The sequence below is a fragment of the Manihot esculenta genome, chromosome 5, assembly GCF_001659605.2.
Source record: "Manihot esculenta cultivar AM560-2 chromosome 5, M.esculenta_v8, whole genome shotgun sequence".
Taxonomy (NCBI): Eukaryota; Viridiplantae; Streptophyta; class Magnoliopsida; order Malpighiales; family Euphorbiaceae; genus Manihot; species Manihot esculenta.
Genome location: NC_035165.2, coordinates 1,711,444 through 1,730,782, shown reverse-complemented (window position 1 = coordinate 1,730,782; position 19,339 = coordinate 1,711,444). Strand labels below are relative to the sequence as shown.

The 19,339-nt window shown below is 33.7% G+C and overlaps 2 protein-coding genes and 1 long non-coding RNA gene across 3 annotated transcripts; 1 reads left to right on the top strand and 2 right to left on the bottom strand.

Moving 5' to 3' along the window:
* Nucleotides 1-2,764: 2,764 nt before the first annotated feature.
* Nucleotides 2,765-7,598, bottom strand: LOC110615807 (uncharacterized membrane protein At1g16860). The gene is made up of 4 exons (XM_021757934.2): nt 6,690-7,598; nt 4,963-5,118; nt 3,430-3,641; nt 2,765-3,349 (listed from the first exon to the last, which is right to left on the bottom strand). Exons 1-4 carry the CDS (start codon nt 6,999-7,001, stop codon nt 3,136-3,138), a joined length of 894 nt encoding a protein of 297 aa, XP_021613626.1. The 5' UTR covers nt 7,002-7,598; the 3' UTR covers nt 2,765-3,135.
* Nucleotides 7,599-7,751: 153 nt separating this feature from the next.
* On the bottom strand, nt 7,752-9,084 carry LOC110615808 (homeobox-leucine zipper protein ATHB-12). Its single transcript, XM_021757935.2, has 2 exons — nt 8,541-9,084; nt 7,752-8,446 (listed from the first exon to the last, which is right to left on the bottom strand). Exons 1-2 carry the CDS (start codon nt 8,898-8,900, stop codon nt 8,087-8,089), a joined length of 720 nt encoding a protein of 239 aa, XP_021613627.1. The 5' UTR covers nt 8,901-9,084; the 3' UTR covers nt 7,752-8,086.
* Nucleotides 9,085-15,127: 6,043 nt separating this feature from the next.
* Nucleotides 15,128-18,001, top strand: LOC110614636. The gene is made up of 2 exons (XR_002487813.2): nt 15,128-15,699; nt 15,973-18,001. It is a non-coding gene; the product is annotated as an uncharacterized LOC110614636 (long non-coding RNA).
* The last annotated feature ends 1,338 nt before the right edge of the window (nt 18,002-19,339 follow it).

Here is a 19,339-nt window from a genome sequence, read left to right as displayed (position 1 = left end):
GGATGGCAGTTACGAGTCACTAGAGGATAAAAGAAAAAAGGATAAAAGAGAAGAGAGGTGATCTTTCCGAATCAAACTTACCCACTCACTGTAAATCTTATGTTCTAAATATAAGAATATCAAATAGATTTTTTTATTTTTTATATTTTAAATTAACTAATTTAGATGTAACAATTCAGTTAAAAATTATTTAAATAATTTTTAAATTTATTTTTCAATAAACTCAAAATGATTGATAAATTCTAATAATATCGTGGATAATTTTTATTTTTTACTTTATTTTTTTAAATTTTATTTTAAAAATATTATTCGTGAGAAAGAAAGATAAATAGTTTATTCAGACATTGAGATTTTTAAAATTTTTTCTTGTTCGGTTCTAATCCTGACTAGCATAGTACATTTTTTTCATATAAAAAATGTTTTACCTAATTAGCCTAATTATAAAGAAAATGGATAAGACAATCTAGTCAAACCCTAATTCAACTCAACAAAGCAGAAGTTTCTTCGAAAGGAAGTGGTAGAGTCGATGTTCAAAATTAATGAAGAAGTAAAGTGGTGTGAGATTGAGAGAAGGAGAAACCATGGAATTAGATTTGGATGCTGAAAAGTACGATTTGGGTAATAAATATAAAGAATGTAGCATAGTAGGTTAGTGGGATGGTTAAGGCCTAACCCACTTAGCTTAAACAAAACAAAAACTGTATTGATGATTGGATATAATTGGATGCCATAATCTAACAAATTCCTTTAGCTATTATGGGTAGGGGAAGGTCTAAATGATTCTTGAATTTTTTTTTTTTTTCATATTTTTGAATCTTTGAACACAACACAATAAAAAAAAAAAGAAGATAATATATTTTTTTTCCCTAGCATGGTCATTTTCTTTTCTTTTTGATTGGCTTCTTTAGGCATGCACAAATACTGTTGATGGATAATATTAGCTTCCCTTTGCCACTTGTTCTTCTGACTCATAAAAAGCTTAAAATTTTGGACCCCACATAAAGATTTCTGCCTTTGAAATATCCATAAATATCATCAAGAATATTTATTAATTAATTAAGTTATGTTGTTTCAAATGTCAGTTGTCTTCCCTAATACAGAAACAAGATGAACATACAATGACTTGAAATATTTTGCCTCTTTCTGTTTAATTAATTAATTAATCAAGTTATTAAGCATGATCATCTATATAGACACGATTGCTAAATTAGGCAATATGTCTAATGATTTATTGGTGATAAAACATCACAGCTGTCCAAAAATCAAGGGAATCATTTCATTTTTGCTAATTAATTGATTAGAATGAATTCGATCATTAGGTTTCAACTTACAGATATTTGTCATGAGATTAAAGCCAATAGAAACACAAACAGTAAAGTAAAAAAAAAAAAAAATTAATTACATGAGATACCCGAAAGGCTGCTGTTATAACTCAACAAGAAGAATATATGTAATATTTTTATAATTATAATAATAGTATGGAGAGAAGAAGCATCCACCTTTAAAGCAAAAAACCCATGATCTTTGAGTTGATGATATTCTTTAATTCCTCTAAAGATTTGATTCGAGCTGGAAATAAATATTAAAGTGCAGCTTTCATAAACCCTGCACAGGATTAGTCTTGTTTTTTGCCATTTTCATTTTCATTTTCATGCATAATCTTGTATAAATAAATATATATGTTTCTTTTTTTAGATATGAATAATTATTAAAATTGATTGGTGGCCAACAACTCATTTAGATGTATGAAGAAGAGCATATGTCCCCTACACTAGATAGATTTCTCCAACTGTTGCTTATATTCTAAAACCAACCAATTGTAATTAATGAATTATTTTTTAAGGTTAATTAATTTGAATCTAAATCCATGTTTGATGCAAATCATTGGCTTCAATAGCTTCTAGCTACCACATTCATTGATCCATAATTATGAAATATTTATAATTTTTCATTGATTTTTAATGCTTAATTATAAATCATGATTTTTGAAATAAAAGTTAATTAAGTTTAGGATTGAATCAACTTGCTTTGCTTTGTTGCTTTGACCTTGATGGGAGGGAAGACCAAGAGAGAATCTGTCTGCCACCTCCACTAAACCATTTAGTGCACTAATTTGTTTGTTGGTTTACCTTTAATTTTGTGCCAGAAATTCAAGTCAATAGAAAACAAGTTGGGTCAACTTGAAAAACGAAAAATGTGAAAGAAATTGAATAGTAATTAAATGATATTTTAGGATAAAAATAAATTTTTAGTTTTTTTTAAGAAAGAAAGAAAAAAAAGAAACTTAAAAAGGACAATTGATGTAACATTTTATCTCAAGGATGGAATGAGATGAGAAGGCTACCAAACTGAAGAGTACAAAAATTCTTGATTAAAGGAAATGTTTTTCTGGAGAAATTTCTGATGAAGAAAGACTATTCATTGGAACTGAAACTGCACAATCAAAGGGGTAAACAAAGTGATTCACTAAAACAAGCAAGAAATTAATAAAATAAATCACGTCCCAATCTTTTAATCAGGCAAAGGGGCCTAATCAAATTCCTTAAGCCCATCAAATCCAATGAATTCAAAGTGGAAATTGTTTTCAGTCTAGATGAGATGAATCCTAAGAAATGAAGTTTGAGTAAAGTCTATCCACATTCCAGACACTTCTTTCTTAACATTTCATAATACATGGATAATGATTAACAAAAGACAAATGCTAACTTAGACTCATAGGTTAATTAGGATAATGAACAGAAAAGAGTACAAGACAGGGAGAATGTAAATAAACAAACATAACAATACGATGTAGATTCATCCCAACATTCCCACTCGCCATTATTTCTTCTTTATTATCTTCTTCCCTAGAGCATTTGCTCTCATTCTACATCTAAATTAACCTTCTTCAAGCTTGTGAAAAAAAAAAAAATTACAATATTCTCGATCCATATCCTTTTCAGAAGATCCAGATTAGTGAACCTTGCTCCACCTGAGTCCACGTGTCAATCCACTGGCCATTAAGGATCTCTCAGTTTATCAAGTGCAAAGGTGCATGTACAACATGATGGGGATAAATTTCTAGAAGAAATCAATTTATCAACCACAAGTCTCTAAAATCCTATATTTCCCTATTTTTCCAATATGAGTTAGACATTATTGTTCAATGTGAGACCTGTAATCTGGGTTCATGATGCGGCCAGGTAGACTGGAGACTCCTAGTACTAGTCCATCAATATCAATGGGGAAAAGAAGCTTTTCCCACAGGCATCCTGTAGTGAGAAGCTCTTCTGGTTGAACAATCATCACAACTTCGTTATTTTTTTGCAGCACCCCAATTACAGTCACAGTGCTGCCTTCTTGTATATACCTGCCAAATCCAACACAAGTTTCCAGCTTACAGCTCCTAATAAGAATGCATAAATTAATTAGAAAATATTTTAGTTTTACCCTTCTTCCAAACGCAGGAGACGGGCTTCAACTGAGAGGTTTCTCTCTTGCAACCATTTCCTCAAGGGAGAGGATAGACTTCTGCAATTTCTTGTAGTACTCACTAGTTTGCTCTCAACAATCAGAGGAACAACTTTACAACCAGGACCAGCTTTCACCATAGCTCTGATACCAGACTTTTGATCAGTTATATAGAAGTCGGTTGAAAACCTCTGTCAGGTGGAAATCCTAATCAGAGATATATCAAGCTTCCAAACAAAAATGACTTGAGAGGGGTCTTGGACTCAAATGAGATCAATTCTTTGTAGCTAATTTAATATGGCATAAGACAAGGCTGCCAAATTTTCTTTGGTCTAGTTACATGTTAACAGGCAAATTTAGCCTTTCGATAGCATCAATAAAGGAATGGTGGATTGATTCCTAGTCTAGCATCAATAAAGGAAGATTGGCCGGATTGGTCAAAAAACATCCCAGAAATTTGCCATGAGATGGACCTCAAAATTGGCTAGCCACTACCAAAAAAGAAAAGAAGGCAAAAAGAAGAAGAAGAAGAAGAAAGAGAATCAAAATTAACCAAAGTGCTTAGGCAATTCTAAAGTAAATGAACAATCACCCTTAAATATTTCCAAGTTTCCCCATTTAATTTTCTTTGATATGAATTTCCAACATATTATGAAAGTAGATTAGGCCTAGCTTATTTGTATTTCCAGCCTGAGTTCAGTAGGCTAGGTTCTCTAGATGTACTTAATAACGTTTGAAATAAAGCTACAACACATTCACATCTTGTTTTAAGACTTTCAATCTCCCTCAATCTATTGTGACTTGAGAAGAGATGATCTGCACCAGAAATCAGCAGGTAACAATATTGCAGATTGAATAAATTATTTGATTGTAGATTTCTAATTTCGTCATTTCTGTTTAATAACTGAAGAAGTGATTGAGCAGGGCACTGCAAAATGAAGCAGAAAAGGAATATTTCAAGAAAGTAAAGGACCTGGAGGCGTAGTTATAACATTGAGCTTAATGCTTAGTTGTGTGTGTGCGTGTCTATAACCAGCACTTCAAGAAGCTTCCATTTTTATCTTCACAACTTTAATTGTCAGTATGGTTCTGAGACCACCCCCCACAATACATGGTACAAAATATAGAACTATAAGAAGGCAAATCATAAACGTAATTAGCCCAGTTGGAATAACAGCTTCAATATAAATTACTACAAACATACAAGGGGAGGAATCAGAGAAAGTAGGCCATTTGGTTCAAGCTGGGATGCTTTAAGGACACAAAAATGAAGTTGAAGAATTAGATTGCAAAGATGTAAGAAAAAGGGCATATGAAAGCATTATTATTTTCTTAATCATGTTCTGTTAATGCAAACTTAACTCTAAATAGACTGTCAGGTTACAACTATGAATTTAAAGAAAGTAGTTTGAATCAGACAAGTAAACCGACATCAGCTATCAAACTCCTAATGAAACCTTGACAAAATATCGACTCTGATTGCAACAATTTCTTGAAAATGAGGATCCTAACCTCACAATATGTTAAATTCCACTGGAAGCATGACATGTTAGCAGCACTTGGCTTTAGTCGAAATCCTCCATATTCATACAAAAGTGTAGATGCATAGATACATCTGGTAGTCCTTTCATATGAAGATTCCAAGGAAACACTCCCACATGACACAACCTAAAATCATCAGGGGAAAAAAAGAGTACCAATCATGCTTCAAGTTGAAGTAAGCAGTATAATTACCAAGAGCACTTCATCAAGTTCCAACTTCTACATCCATGAAGAAACTAACATATAGTAACCTGATCTACTTTGACTCTGTCAAGGAAATATTAAACTAATACCAGCTTTTGAACCATCTCTCTACCACACAAAGATACAAATTATAACTGTTATTGTCATGAAGCTATATCCTTGGCAGGTCAAATTTGTCAATCTATGTCATAATTAGTCTTTCCATGAATGTCTAATTGGTAATCAGAACCTCATGCTTAGTTTTGTAGATATTCAAAGTCCACAGATATCAAGAAGCTAAAATTGGCTCCAAATACTTCAAAACAAAATTTCAACTGACACTTTCCATGAGTTCATAATCTAGATAGTAACAAACTATCATATGCAAAGTAACACCTAAACTTTTGATAACAACTTCTGAAATATTTCATCAAATCATAAAGCTATTAACTTGCTCATTGTCAATGACTTGAGGAATCAGCAAAAGCAGGATGGCTAAAGCCCAGCAAAGTCTCAGTGTTCAATAACGTAAAATTCAAAAGCTGTTCTCAGGACTCAACCGTTTTCTTTTAGAAAAACTATATGCTTGGTGCAGTGAATCACTGCAGTGAATAATGTGGTAATGATCACAAAAAATGAATGGACAAATAAAAAAAAGTGACTGAAACATATGAGAAAATACGTATGGCTTCGTTTGAAAAATCAATCGTAAAAAAAAAAAAAAGAATTCAATGCAATTCCCACACAATCATATTATTTTTAGCCTGATTTTTATTTCGTTTAATTTAAATTATTTTTAAGTTAAAAAGAATTGAATTCTTTTACTTATTAGGTTTCCAAACATGAGAATTGACAAAAGAAAAATCAAATAAAAATTTAGTTTTGAAGGGAAAGTGAACAATAGAAATATATAAAGTGAATGAAGCATGTAAAAGAATTTCTGCAACTTACTATGGCACTGTTTATCATCACTATACCTAGTAAAATCTTTTCCCCCAAATAGTAACCAACCCTCTCCCCGAATCCCCAAATAACATTCTCTAATTTTGATCAAGAGAACCGCATTCCTTACAAAGGAGAACTCATTGACATCCATTTCCACAGAAAATAAATCAACCAATTTTCCATTGTGACATCTGAGGGTTAAAAACTTTTAACTTATTTTGATAATCACAATATTACTTCTTTGCACAGCATTTTCATAAAGCAACTCAATAGGCCATGAAACCTTCACAAACTTCACAATGTCATTCTTACATTCATACTGTACAACGACAAGCATACAAATCCATTGCTTGAGATTATCTGAGCTAAAGATTGATGGTACACTACCCCAGTGAAAATTCCACAAAAAAAAAAAAAAAAAACAGAAGCAATGCAATATATATTTTATAAAAAAAAATCTTTTTTACACAAAAACTTCTTTTTTCTTCCCTTTCACAAAAAGCTAAAAACATGTATGAAACATAGTAAATTAATAAGGGAGAAAAAGACAGAGAGAAACAGTGAAGTACCCCAGTGATCTTAACAAGCTGTCCCTCACGTGCAGAAGCAAGCTCAGAATCGGGGAATGAGCGAAGAAAGCGAATAGTAGCATAGTTATGCCTCCAATTAAGCCTGTTCCAAGCTATGAAGGATAAAACGAAAGCAGAGAGCAAGATGAAAGAAAGAAAGAAAATGGGGTTGTGGACCACAATCAAAATAAAAATAGAAACCGAAAGCCCAGTCACGAACAAAGCCACTAGAATGCAGATTGCTTTTCTCGGTATTGGATTGCAGCTCTCGCTATTCTGCTCTCTCACCACCGCATTAGAGAGGTCGTTCATTAGTTTAGTTCCTCTCTTCCCCGTCAGAGGCTCAAAGGCACTTTACTAAAACTACAACTCCAGGGAAGCAAAAGCATTGCGCTGAGATTCGGGAGACATTGCCCACTAAACGACACCTCGTCTCTTGCGTTCGAGAAGAACACGGCGCCGTTTATCCGGTAAACAAGCGAAAGACAGGACGCGTCATTGACTAAGAGATGAGATAATGGGACCCATCAAGCTTTAGTTCCAATCGTAAAAAACAAGAAATCTTAGCCGTCCGATTCGCTCTCATTCCCGCCCGGGCGCCCTCTATTTGTTTTCTTATAAATATAAAATACACTAAGCCAGCGATGAATTAAAAAAATAAAAAATAAATTTCAGAATATATAATTGAATTTGTAAACTTAATTATCTAAATATATTAATACATCTGAAGATTAGATAATAACTATTACATTTTTAAATCTTTCTAAAGGGGAGTACGGTTGGATTCTTCAATTTATATGGTTTCTATTATATAAATTGGCTGAATTGAACAATTGAGACATAATTAATTATGCTTCCTGATGCCTAGGCTTGGCAAGCATAAAACTATTATATTAAAAGAAAAAAGAGAGAGAAAGAATATGGAATAACACTCTGCGACTGTCAATGGTAGCCAATAGCCATGGTTGGCATATATATAATCTGATTAATTATCATGTTCCCTATCTGTTCTTCTGCCAATTGTTTAATTTTAGCTAATTATGTGGATGAAAAGACTATCAATAACGCATACAAACACACTCAACTGAATATATAGCAGATGGTATGTAACACCAAAAACTTGTAAGTTGTAGCTAAAAAAGCACAAGTTTGTGTATCCGAAGGTACGTATTTGTGCAAGATGTCTGTGTTAGCTTCCTACTTTTATGCATGGATGATCATCTTCATTGGCAGCTTTTGCATTTGTGTTATTTCTATTTGCATCCCGCAAAATTCATCATTTCTTCCATCTATGCATTTTACTGAAATGTTCTTCTCTTTGATGTTCTCTCAATTATCAGAAAATATTATTTTTGCGAGTTTGATCCATGTTTTGCTCTTACCCGTTTCCATTAAACTCAAGCCCAGAAATCCCACCACTGACAACAACTGTTTGATTGACCGAAAAGGCCATCAGAGTCTAAACTCCCCCAGTCTTCTTGTGATGTTGTCAATGATCCATCAGCTGGTTCCATTTCCACCATGCTCATAAGGTTGTGTTCTTCCTCTAATCCAAAATATTCAACCTTTATTTTACTATCTTCATCTGAAACAACTCCCAGTCCATGTGCTGATCTTTCATATAACAAGCTGGCCTTCTCTTCTGAATCACACTTTGTGGCGTCTCTATTTTCTGATTCACCTTCATTGCTGTTCACAGCTACACAACACCCGCCTTCCTCTTTCGGCTTCTGCATCAGATCATTTAGCTTCTGCAACTGTCAAATTTTATAATGATAAATGAGCACAACCCAGGAGTAGCTAGGTAGAACATAATAAGCTATCAACAGTAGCCAATGTGTAGCCAAGTACCTGAACTGCCAACGCCTGTTTCTCCTTCTTGAGAGACTCAAACCTGGTAGACAAGCTATTGTAATTGGATCGTAGAATACTGTAGTCTCTTTCTAGCTGCTTGGACTTCCATCTAGCTCTCTTATTCTGAAACCATATTGCAACCTGTCTCGGCTGCAAGCCAAGCTCGTTAGCTAGCTGTAGTTTCTTTCGAGCCTCAAGCCTTGATTCGGATTCAAACATAGACTCCAAAGATTTAATTTGCTCATCACTGAACCTTCTCTTGTTCATGTTCTTCTTCTTTCTTGGGGTTGCGAGAGTGTCGATGGAGCTAAAAGGCTCCTGTGTTGAAGGAGAATATTGTGCTTCATCTAACATCATCTTGTAGAGATGTGAAGTGAGCTGCAGGAATTCTGAGTCCCTGCTTAGACAAATTATGTGAATCTATGGATCCGCTTCCGACCGAAATGATCTATTTGTTGCTTTATATCCAACGAATTGGGGCTTGGCTTCTATGTATCTAATATCGTATGGTAATTTTCTTCTAACATTCTCCATCTTTTTTCAACACTCCTAATTAATTTTCTTTCTTTTTCGATTTCATTTTCTGAACAAGGCTTCAGCTTAAAGAATAGACTAGCTGATACGTTGCGTGGCCAATTCAAGCCGGCTTGTCTATTTGCTTGTAATTTCATGTCATGTATATAATTAAAATATACTATTAATTAAACAAACAAAAAATTAATCTGAAAAATCAGATATCCACTACATTTTTAAATAAAGAATTCAAGCCTGATCCAAATTTAATTAGAGAATATTCATCAATTAATGTGATAGATAATGTTAGTAATCACCTTCTCAAATATAAATGATTGAGTACTCCACCGTATGTATTATGCAAAATGGTGAAAGAGAATATTAAAATACATTGCAGTATAGAATAAGGTAGTCACCAATCACCATCAAATTTCACCCTATTATTGTCGTGATTTAACCTTTAATTGTCGGCAACGTGAATCATGTGCTACCTCCTAATTCTTCCGATCCTTACCCCAGAGAAGTGAATTGCGAAGAAACATTATTCAAAATCTTAAAATACATTCTCCGTATAAAATAAATTTTTTATTAATATAAGGCTGATACACAAATTCTTTTAAAAAATTTAAAATTTTTTAAATAAAAATAGATGATCTATAGATAGTATGGTAAATGATCTTTAACGAGGTGTGACGATTTATTAATGGGGTGTTTTGTTAGAGAGTAAACCTGGCTGATGAGAGAAAGACTGGAGTGTCCGAGATGCGGGCTGATGCTCGTCAAGGCAGGCAAGGTATCTAGAAAAATTCAAATACTCAAAAGTTTATAAGGTAAGAAGAAAAGTTTGAAAGTTCGAAAGTTCGAAAATTCGCTAAAGCTTGAGAATTCAGAAGTCCAAAAAACTGGAAGGCGAGGGTAACCCGAAAGCTCGAAGACTCATTAAGGCAAAAGTAACCTGGATACAAAAATTTAAAATCCCGGAAGTTTAGAATGCACAAATTTCTCAAAATACTCGAAAGGTTTTGATAAGCATATGTTTTAGGAAAATAAAAAAGTTTGCAAGAATTAAAAGGAACAAAGATATTTTATTTTCCTACCTTTATTTAAAAGATCTGAGAGATTTTTCAGTTTTTTACTTTGAAAATCAGGTTCATTGAGTTTGCTATTTAAGTGACAGATATCTCTCTATTTTGAATGTAAAAAAATGTAAAAAATATATGAAACAAAAAATATCGTGATTGTTATTTTTCTTTGCTATTGTTAATTTATAATTAAGTTCGTGTTTATTTTTTCTCCATAATTCATAGTGAATAAATGATTTTTTCTTTCAAAATATAGTATGATTCTCGAAAATTGATTCAAACTCATAAAAATTTTTCTATATTTTTTCTTTATTTTTTTATTTTTTTATTACGTTATCAGAACAACTACAATTAATTATATAAATAGTATTACATTAATAAACTCAGCTAGTAATAATATAATTGGATTATAAGAGTTATATAACATTCTTTCACCGGCGATAAATAAAGTGATTTTATGCTTTTAAAAAAAAATAAAATGATTTTAAAAATTGAAAAGAATGGTCAATTAAGCAACTAAATTTTAATACTATAAAATAATTAAAATTTTCGAATTACGTTACCTACAATAAGATAATTTATAATTAGGCATGGAGTCTAAACGGCGGTGACGGGCGAGCCAACAACAAGCCGATTGGAGCCATGTTCGGTTCAGTCATTGTCGAGACCACAGGCTCAACGTGCCCGACTTTGGTTCTTCGCCAAATATCAATTAAAAAATCTATATATTAAATTGCCAAAATTAAAAAAACATAAAACAAATATTTATTACAGCCAATGAGATTAGTTGCCCAGGAGCAAGTATCTAGCAGCTGCAACACGTCACCCAATAGCCTTTCGCCAGGTGCAATGAGTCAAAACAAAGTACCCTAATTTGCCTTCGTCGTCATCCCCTTTTGGAGTTTTTTATGCGCTAATGAGAGACGTAGCAGAAACTCTGTGGTTCAACGTAGAAAGCTTGTTAAATATGGAGGACACGTGCCTTTTGTTGCTTTAAAATCGTAGCTTACAGAAAGTCGCCTGTGGGGACAAGTTTTGAATCAAATGTCTCTGTTGTCTATTCGCTTGCCACGTCGTGAGGCTGCCTTTGTCTTGCATTCCATTGATTAAACCCAACAAAATGCAACGTCGTCTTAAAAAGGATTAGGGATAAACTTCATCACACACGTGCGAAGAACATAAACCGTCGAGATTCATTGTGTACGAGACTTTGATTAATACAAGATTATCATGACAGACGGCCGATTCGCGAAAGAGTGGTGTTTGGATTTTGGAAGGACAGGCAATGAGCAATAGTTGCCACATGAGCTGAAGAAATGTCCAAAACAAGCCACACAGAGGCTGCCCAAATGGCGGAAAGTGAATGGGACATGGGTCTGAAGATGTAATTAGTGAGTGAATTTAGGTACGTAGAATTCTGGGGAGTTAAGGAATGAGAAGGGGATTGAATTGCAGTCATAATCATGAAGTTTTTGTTGGCTTATGAGGTTGTACAAATACATAACTTGCATCTCCTGTTAACATGAAGTTTGGTGGAGATGAAACATTGACTACGTCGTATTCATGGCATGTCTTGTTAATGATTACTCAGTCCCATGATTAGTTTGTACGCATCTACTTGTGTGCAAGGAATTTCGATTTAGGATACGAATGGAGTAATTAGCATATATATCCAAATTTGATAATGTTGGAATCCAATCTAAACTATATAAAATATATTTTAATATTTATTTATATAAACAGCTTCAAATAACGGGATATCAATCTATTGGGCTCAGGCACTTAACGATCATTGCCATGTTTGGGCCGCTTTTTTCGGCATTGATCTTATCCGTGCCTCATTGGGTGGGCTTGCAACTTCGAACACGCAGGCCGAGGGGCCAGAGAACTGACAGATAAGCGGGTTTCTATTCGGCGCTGCACCTCCTAAAATGGGCCTCCAAGCTACAACCGAAATCAGAAGGTTTCCTGTTTTAGGCTTATTTTTATTTATTTAATTATTATTATTATTAGGGAAGGAGGTCTCTATTTCAACTTTCAACTCATAAAGTGATTTTGCAGGCTGATAATTTCGATCTTTTAATTACTTTTGGAATGACATCTGGACTTTGCATTTTCATTATTATTATTATTATTATTATTATTATTATTATTATTATTATTATTATTATTCATAATGAGTGAGATTTTTGGATACATTCAACATCTGCCTTCATTCATAAATTAAACCAATTCAAATAATTCATGTTTATCAATAATTATAATATGTATGTATATTTATTATTATTTTGCATAATAATTAAAAGTAAAAATGTATAGACAGAAATACAGAAGCAAGTGGAGAGAAGAAATAGGGGAGGAAAATAATTAATTAAAATTAATAAACAAACAAACAGGGTGTTACAGTTGCTTGAAACTTTCACTAATTACAATGCTACAACCTATAGCAACAGGGTTTTAGGTGTTTCAAAAGTCTTCTCCCAGTACAAGTATTTTTTTCAAAATCAGATTAAAGGTGCCAAATTTACGTGGGGGAGCGTGCACATTGGCCGTCTTAATAAATTTTCCAAATTAACAACACTAACCCACGTAAGCTTTTGCACCTTTGTTTTTACTTTTGGAGTGTAATTTCTGCTCTCTCCTCATTCCAGACATCAATTTGACTTAAATATCCAAAAGCTCCTCTGTTTGGATGCGTGGAAAATAGGGAAAGAAAGCTACAAGTTTAAGAAAACAAAAAAAAAATTGTACTAGTTATTTGTCCGGGTAAACAGGGGGGAAATGGGTAAAACTTGTTTAAAATTTTCTATCTTTTCAACTACCCTACACAAACATATGGCACGTGACCATGCATTTTGAGGACCAGGCGATGGAGCTGGACTAGTGAAAAGGCTGCCTTGATTATTAATGAACTGAAAATTTGAAAACAAGGGAAAAAAAAACATTAGTTTAGATGTTAAAAATCACAAATTTCTCGGGTTTTGTCGTAATATAAAATTGAAATGTCGACAAGCTGGTTTAGAGATGCAGGGATTTGACATTTACGTGTTGTTCCTATCCCACTTTCTCTTTCTGTCCATATATATTATAGAGACACAATTTTCAAGACTGTAAAAGCGTTGAAATCTGTAGCCAGTATCGTCCTCTCCGTTTGTCACTCTGATGTACTGTACAAAAAGAGAGAGAGAGAGAGAGAGAGAGAAGGTGATAGCTAACATGGCAGCACTTCTTACGGGCACCAACCTCACATGAAAACAAAACCCTCATCTCTTTCACACAATTCCACTGTATAAATTAGTTAACTCTCTTTATAATCCATTCTTTGATTATTTTTTCTCTATTCCAATTACAACCCATTTCAATCCATCCCATCACTCAGAAATCAACTCATGAATTCACCTTATATTTTCATTGACTTGTTTAAATGTCAAAAAGTTGTATACATGCTTCAATTATGAACTGAATTTTCGAGGTTCACAAGTTAAATTAATCTCAGATATTTGTAATTCTTATGCCACCCAGGAAATTATATTTTATATATATATTTTGGGGAAGGGATCGAGAATGCAATAGTTGCTATGTAAGACAAAAGCATTACTATGGTCACAAAGTACAAGCAGAGTATCCTCTTTCATCAATTCCGAATCAATATTTCAGACATGTATACAGTTGCAGGTTCAAAATTAATTAATTAATATATGGTCTCTGCATATGTAGATCTTTATTAATTTATATCAACCTCAACTTAGTTCTCTCTAAATGACGCATTTGGCTAAGTATTCTATCATCATTTATTATCGAAACTAATTATAAAGATGAACGAAAAGGAGATGTCTGTCACAGAACAAGAGAGAGAGAACAAATTGGACCCATTAAATTTCATGGCGATGTGTGTCCGAAGATGGTGGTTGTGCCTAGTCACTATCTTGACAACAAAGAAAGAAGAGGGAAGTTTTTAATAAGCCAAACACATCATTATCTCAAAGGCATGTCTTGTTTCCATCCCTTACTCCAATCTTAATTGCTTTGTTGCTTGCGAATTGCCCTCACCGCCATTACCAGCCAAACATTCAAAATTATATCTACTTCCAAATCAACGATAGCAGCTCGTCTTTCTTAATATTTTATTTTGTAATAATGCAAGCTTCTCCTTCTTACAACCACGACTCTAATTTCAAAGGGACTCCATATTCGGACCCCACAGTAATAAAAGTCCTTGCATGGAAACTATAATGTCATTTATGGAGTCTAATCAGAAAAATAATTAATTTCTTTTTTATTGAATTACCACGAACATAAATAGATAATCTTTCATTTGGAAAATAGGATGGAATTTGAAGTGAAAAAAAAGAAAAAAAGAAAGCTAGGCATTTTGACCTAAGAAATGCAAGAAAGAGTCACCGAGGAATTGGGATGGGGTAAAAAGGCAAAGCGAAAAGGAGAAGAGCGTGGACCCCTGACTCTATCTGTCGGTCATCGCCTCGAACTCCTCGCCCCTGCCCAAAAGTGACACGGCAGACGAGGGTCCAATATTTCAATTCATAATAAAATACAAATTTTTTAAAATAATTATTAAAAAAAGGAAAACGAGGAGGAAAAACTATATGTAATAGTAATAGTAAGAAAAATTATTAAATTAAAAAATCCTGATAATACAAATAATTGATTCTAAAAAGTGAAAGCATATTAAATAGGGTTTCCATTATCGGGCAGCTCAATAACTCAACCACTCCTCTGACTCAATTCTAGGCCTCCTTTATTTTGATTCCTTTTTCTATTCAATTATTTAATGCTATTACATTATGAATTAAAGAGTAGAATGATATTACAGCTTTTTAGATCATGGTATACAGTCCAGTCTCTTCATCCTACGGTGGATAATGAGTCTTGATTTCTAGGTTAACATAGTACGTGGACAGCACAGTCACAGCAGTTGATGTTTGATGACACCATCAACCATCATACCTAAAATCTAATGGTGGGTTTCTCTCCTGTGCATGTAGTAAATCCCGTACGAGGTGTTACTATCAGAGTCATCTGGGAAATCCAACGGTGGAAATGGATTTTAGCGCATGTATGTACATGTTATCATGTATATACATGAGAGAGGGAGAGAGAAAGAGAGTGAGGTCGTGGTCATTTCTGGAACTGAAAAACCAGCTGGTAGGGTCGGGGCCTGCACCTATCTTTTGTCTTTTTTTAACATTGGCTTTCCACTCTTTTTTACTCTTCTTATAACCCCCATGCCATATCATTCCCTTCATCATCTCTTCATGATCACCAAAATCTCTCTCTCTCTCCCTCTCGCTCTCATCCCCCTTGAAGATAGGCGAGACTCTTGGGGGATACAGAGATAAGATCAATTTTCTCTGTTATGAATTCAACACCATATTCAAGGGAAGCTTCTCTTTTGAGGGGAATGTTGTCTGGCTCGAGGACTCTCTTTTGATGCTTTTACATACAGATCTAAGCATATTGATCAACTGCTAGTGTCGTCGGACCAGGCTTCATTCCCCCCAATTAATGCTTCCATACTGATTTTTCAAGACCTGCATGTAAAGGTTTGCTTTTCTATAATTAAATCTCTTTTTTCTTTTTCTCTAATTTGTTGTATTGGTCTTTTTTTGGGAAACATCGGCAGTTCTAGATCATGGGTTTTCATTTTTAGGCTAATCTAGGTTGTTAGACCTTTGCAGCGTGGTGTAATGATGAAATATTTGACCATCCACTTTGAATAAAAGTTTCATCATTACCCTCCCTCTTTTCATTTCTTTTTCTGTTGTTGCGATTATGGTGTTTTCTTTGTCAGACTTTTGTAGTTCATCATTATGCAGATTTCTCTCATGATGGTTTGCAGTATCTGATCTGTTTGTTTCTGGTACCTTCAGATCTGGCTTTCAACTCTGGTACCTCTCTCTTCCTTCTCTCTCTTAGGGTTTCATGCTGTTTAAGTTTTTGGCTCTAATCTCCAAATAAATCTTTTAAAAAAGGTATAAACTTTGGGAAGATGCACTAGCAAGAAAGTGATTCCTTTCCCTTCCTTTTTTTTTTCTGTCATTATTTGAAAAGTTGCACAACTCTGTATTAGAGAGAAAAATTGGTGTAGAAATGTAGTCTTAAAAACTTCTTTTTATGTACAAAATTTTCGTACATGTCTTTGTGGTGCTTAATTACTTGTAATACGTTTTCAAAGGTTTGGATGGTTGTTTCATTTGTTTATCAACTTCTGCTTTAATGTAGTTTTGTCTTTATCTCAAATCCAAGTTGAATAGTCGAACAGTATAGGATCATTTGATTTGCATGCCATTAATCATTGGTGGAACTCCATTAAGGCTTTCGATTTCTAATACTGGCTTGTTTTCGTTCTTTCAGTCGAGTATAGACATTGTGTGTCTACAGGTGAGGATAATGATGTGTGTGTCTGTGTTTGCCATTAAGGGAACCCCACAACTCTTGGCTTTGTTATCTCCTTGTTTAAAACCCTAATACGAATCTTTTGTTGTAAATGTATCAGAAACATCAGCTCTACATCTCTTTGCTAAACTTGCCCTCTTGTCTTTTTCATTTTAATTAGTCTTACTGGTGCAAGAATTATTTCATGTGTTTTGGGCACTTGTGAAAACCACTTGAACACCTAGCCAAACGTTATCCACTTGATATTGTGTGTTGGATTGCCTAACTCCTTAGGACTGATTGATAATGATTGGTGAAATATAAAGTTTGATAGATTTGCAGAGAAACATTGTGCAGCTAAACGATATGCTTAAGCAATGAGCCTTTTCCTTTTTTGTGCTTTACATTTTAATGGGTTAGTGATAGAACCATTGCATCAGCAAGGGTTTTAAGTCGTTGATGACTAATATACTGTCTGTACATGTGAAAATTTTTATGGGAGTTGGGGGTAGGGGTGATTTCGAATGAATGTAATGAAACATTTGATTTGAAAGATGAGCAAAATAGTGGCCTAGCTACAATGCCTTCTAGGGCATAAACAACACGTCTTCTTCCCTTCGGCCCCCTATCTGGCCATCCCTCTTTTTCTCTTCCTCAACTACACAGATTTTCACTGTGCATGGAAAAACGTGAAACAATGTGAAGAATAGCCATGAATGTTTCTATATTCCTTCTCCAATTCCCACCCTGTTCATGGATGAAAAGCAGGAGTTTTGGAATCTAGGAAACATGTGTAAACTTTGAACAGGTGCATCACCTTAACGTTAATCAGAACAACGTTGATGCTACATAAATTCAAGGATAAGGCTGTTAGCCTTTACCTAAATTTCATTGAAAAGGGAATGGTGTGAATACTGTCTTGTAAAAGAGCGCTTTTTGGGAAATTGAATCTTTTTGACCTTTGCAAAACATAAAGTAAACCATTTTCTGCTTTGATTTTATCCATGATTGCATTTGTTCTTAGTCCTTGATTTTGACAAAGAAATGGAGTAGGTATCGGACTCTGGCCCATGTTTATGAATTCCTATAAAAGCTTTACGACCACAAATTTCCATGAATGATCTGTCGGCATACAACTTGAGTAGAAACTTTGAAACAACTGTGGAAGAAGATTGCCTTAATTTGTGGCTCCATATTTATAAGGGTGTACATTTCTCACGTCTCTTGTGAAACCCATGTTAATTACGTAGTAATTTGCTCATTGCAAATGAACACGACCATGAGAGAAATAACAAGACATCTCCTACACCGCCACCTGTGTAGACCTGCACATCAGTTCGAGTTGCTGAATAATAGATTAAACAAGAACCGTATTCAATTCTGGTTTAAGGCAGTTTGTTTCCAGCAATAAATTATTAAAAAAAAAAAAGATAATCAAAATTTTCTGCAAAATTATGGATAAAAAATAAAGAGAATAAACGATGCATATAATAGTCAATGTAACTCATTTCTTAATTTAAACATTGAAAATAAAAGTGTGAAATGAACATGTGGAAAAGAAATATTATAATTTCGACTTGTAAATTCGTCATTGTTGATATCGATTTTATTTTCTCATTAATAATTTTCTGCTTTATCCAATAATATATACAAGCTTTTACTTTTAGCGATTGAATTTGAAGGTCCATACTAAATGAATTGATCAAATTTAATTGGTTTGATATGAGAATTAATCTTATTATTTTTTATTTGATAATTAAACTAATTAAATAACTAAAGTTTTACATTCACACGGTGATAAATGTATTTGAGTAAATTTGAAAAGTTTCAATTTTTATTCTCCAATCGCGAATTCTGAAAAAAAAAAAAACCAAAGTTTTATTAATTAATACAAATTAGAATTTTATCAACGGTTTGAAATTTCAGGTAACATCTGTCCCTTCGGATGACTTGCAAGCCTTTTATACTTTGGGCCGACCCAGTTCTCCATTTTCTTCTCTTAACACTATCGACTAGAAGCCCAATACAGTATTGGATCTGCCAAAAGTTTCTTGTTAACCCAGAGAGGCAGTAGGTAAACGAAGACTCTTAAAAGTCAATCAACCTTGAGTTGACCTATCATTACAAATATCTGAATTTTGTGAAGGTGACCCTATCAAGACCTACTGAATTTTCCAAGTGTCAATAGATACTTGTGATCAGAATTAATAACCCATATTACAACTTAGCATTATTATGTGAATTAATCAATGATAAAATGAATTCATTGTATAGCTACCATATTTTCCTTTGTTTTGGAGCTCCACTTAACGAAAATGGCTCAATGGTGTGCAGAGAGGAAATGAGCAGAAAATGGCTTTGACCTTTGAAAGTGGAGGAAGGGTAATGATGATGTTGTGAGTGGAAATGTGTGAAGTGGAACATTCTTAATATATTTGATCCATGCCATTCACCTTTACACATGTGACATTACACAAATAATTATTTAATTTCAATTTGCAAGTCAAAATATCATATTCATATAATTGGCTTAAACCAAACCAAGGCCATAACAAATAGAATCAAATGTAAAAAATAATGTTTTTTTTTTTTTTTTCCTTTTGCTTTCTTCAAAAAGACACTATGCTAATTTCCTCCCTCCTCCCACTTTGGATGGTCTTTCCATTTCCCCACCTTCACTTTGCATTTTCCTCCACCCACCTTTTTTTTTCTTTTTATTTTAATTTTATTTGATTCAAATATATTACATTTTTAAAAAAATCCACTTTTCAAAAATAACTTAATTAAATTACTTATTTTTCCTCCATT

Bases quoted from the DNA above. Each gene is read 5' to 3' on its own strand.
- LOC110615807 (XM_021757934.2), bottom strand. From the start codon at position 7,001: ATGAACGACCTCTCTAATGCGGTGGTGAGAGAGCAGAATAGCGAGAGC. The intron at 5,119-6,689 runs GTACTTCACTGT...TGATGATTTTAG, and splicing joins AGCTTGTTAAGATCACTGGG to GTTGTGTCATGTGGGAGTGT. The intron at 3,642-4,962 runs GTTAGGATCCTC...TCCACCTGACAG, and splicing joins GGAATTTAACATATTGTGAG to AGGTTTTCAACCGACTTCTA.
- LOC110615808 (XM_021757935.2), bottom strand. From the start codon at position 8,900: ATGATGTTAGATGAAGCACAATATTCTCCTTCAACACAGGAGCCTTTT. The intron at 8,447-8,540 runs GTACTTGGCTAC...AAAATTTGACAG, and splicing joins AACAGGCGTTGGCAGTTCAG to TTGCAGAAGCTAAATGATCT.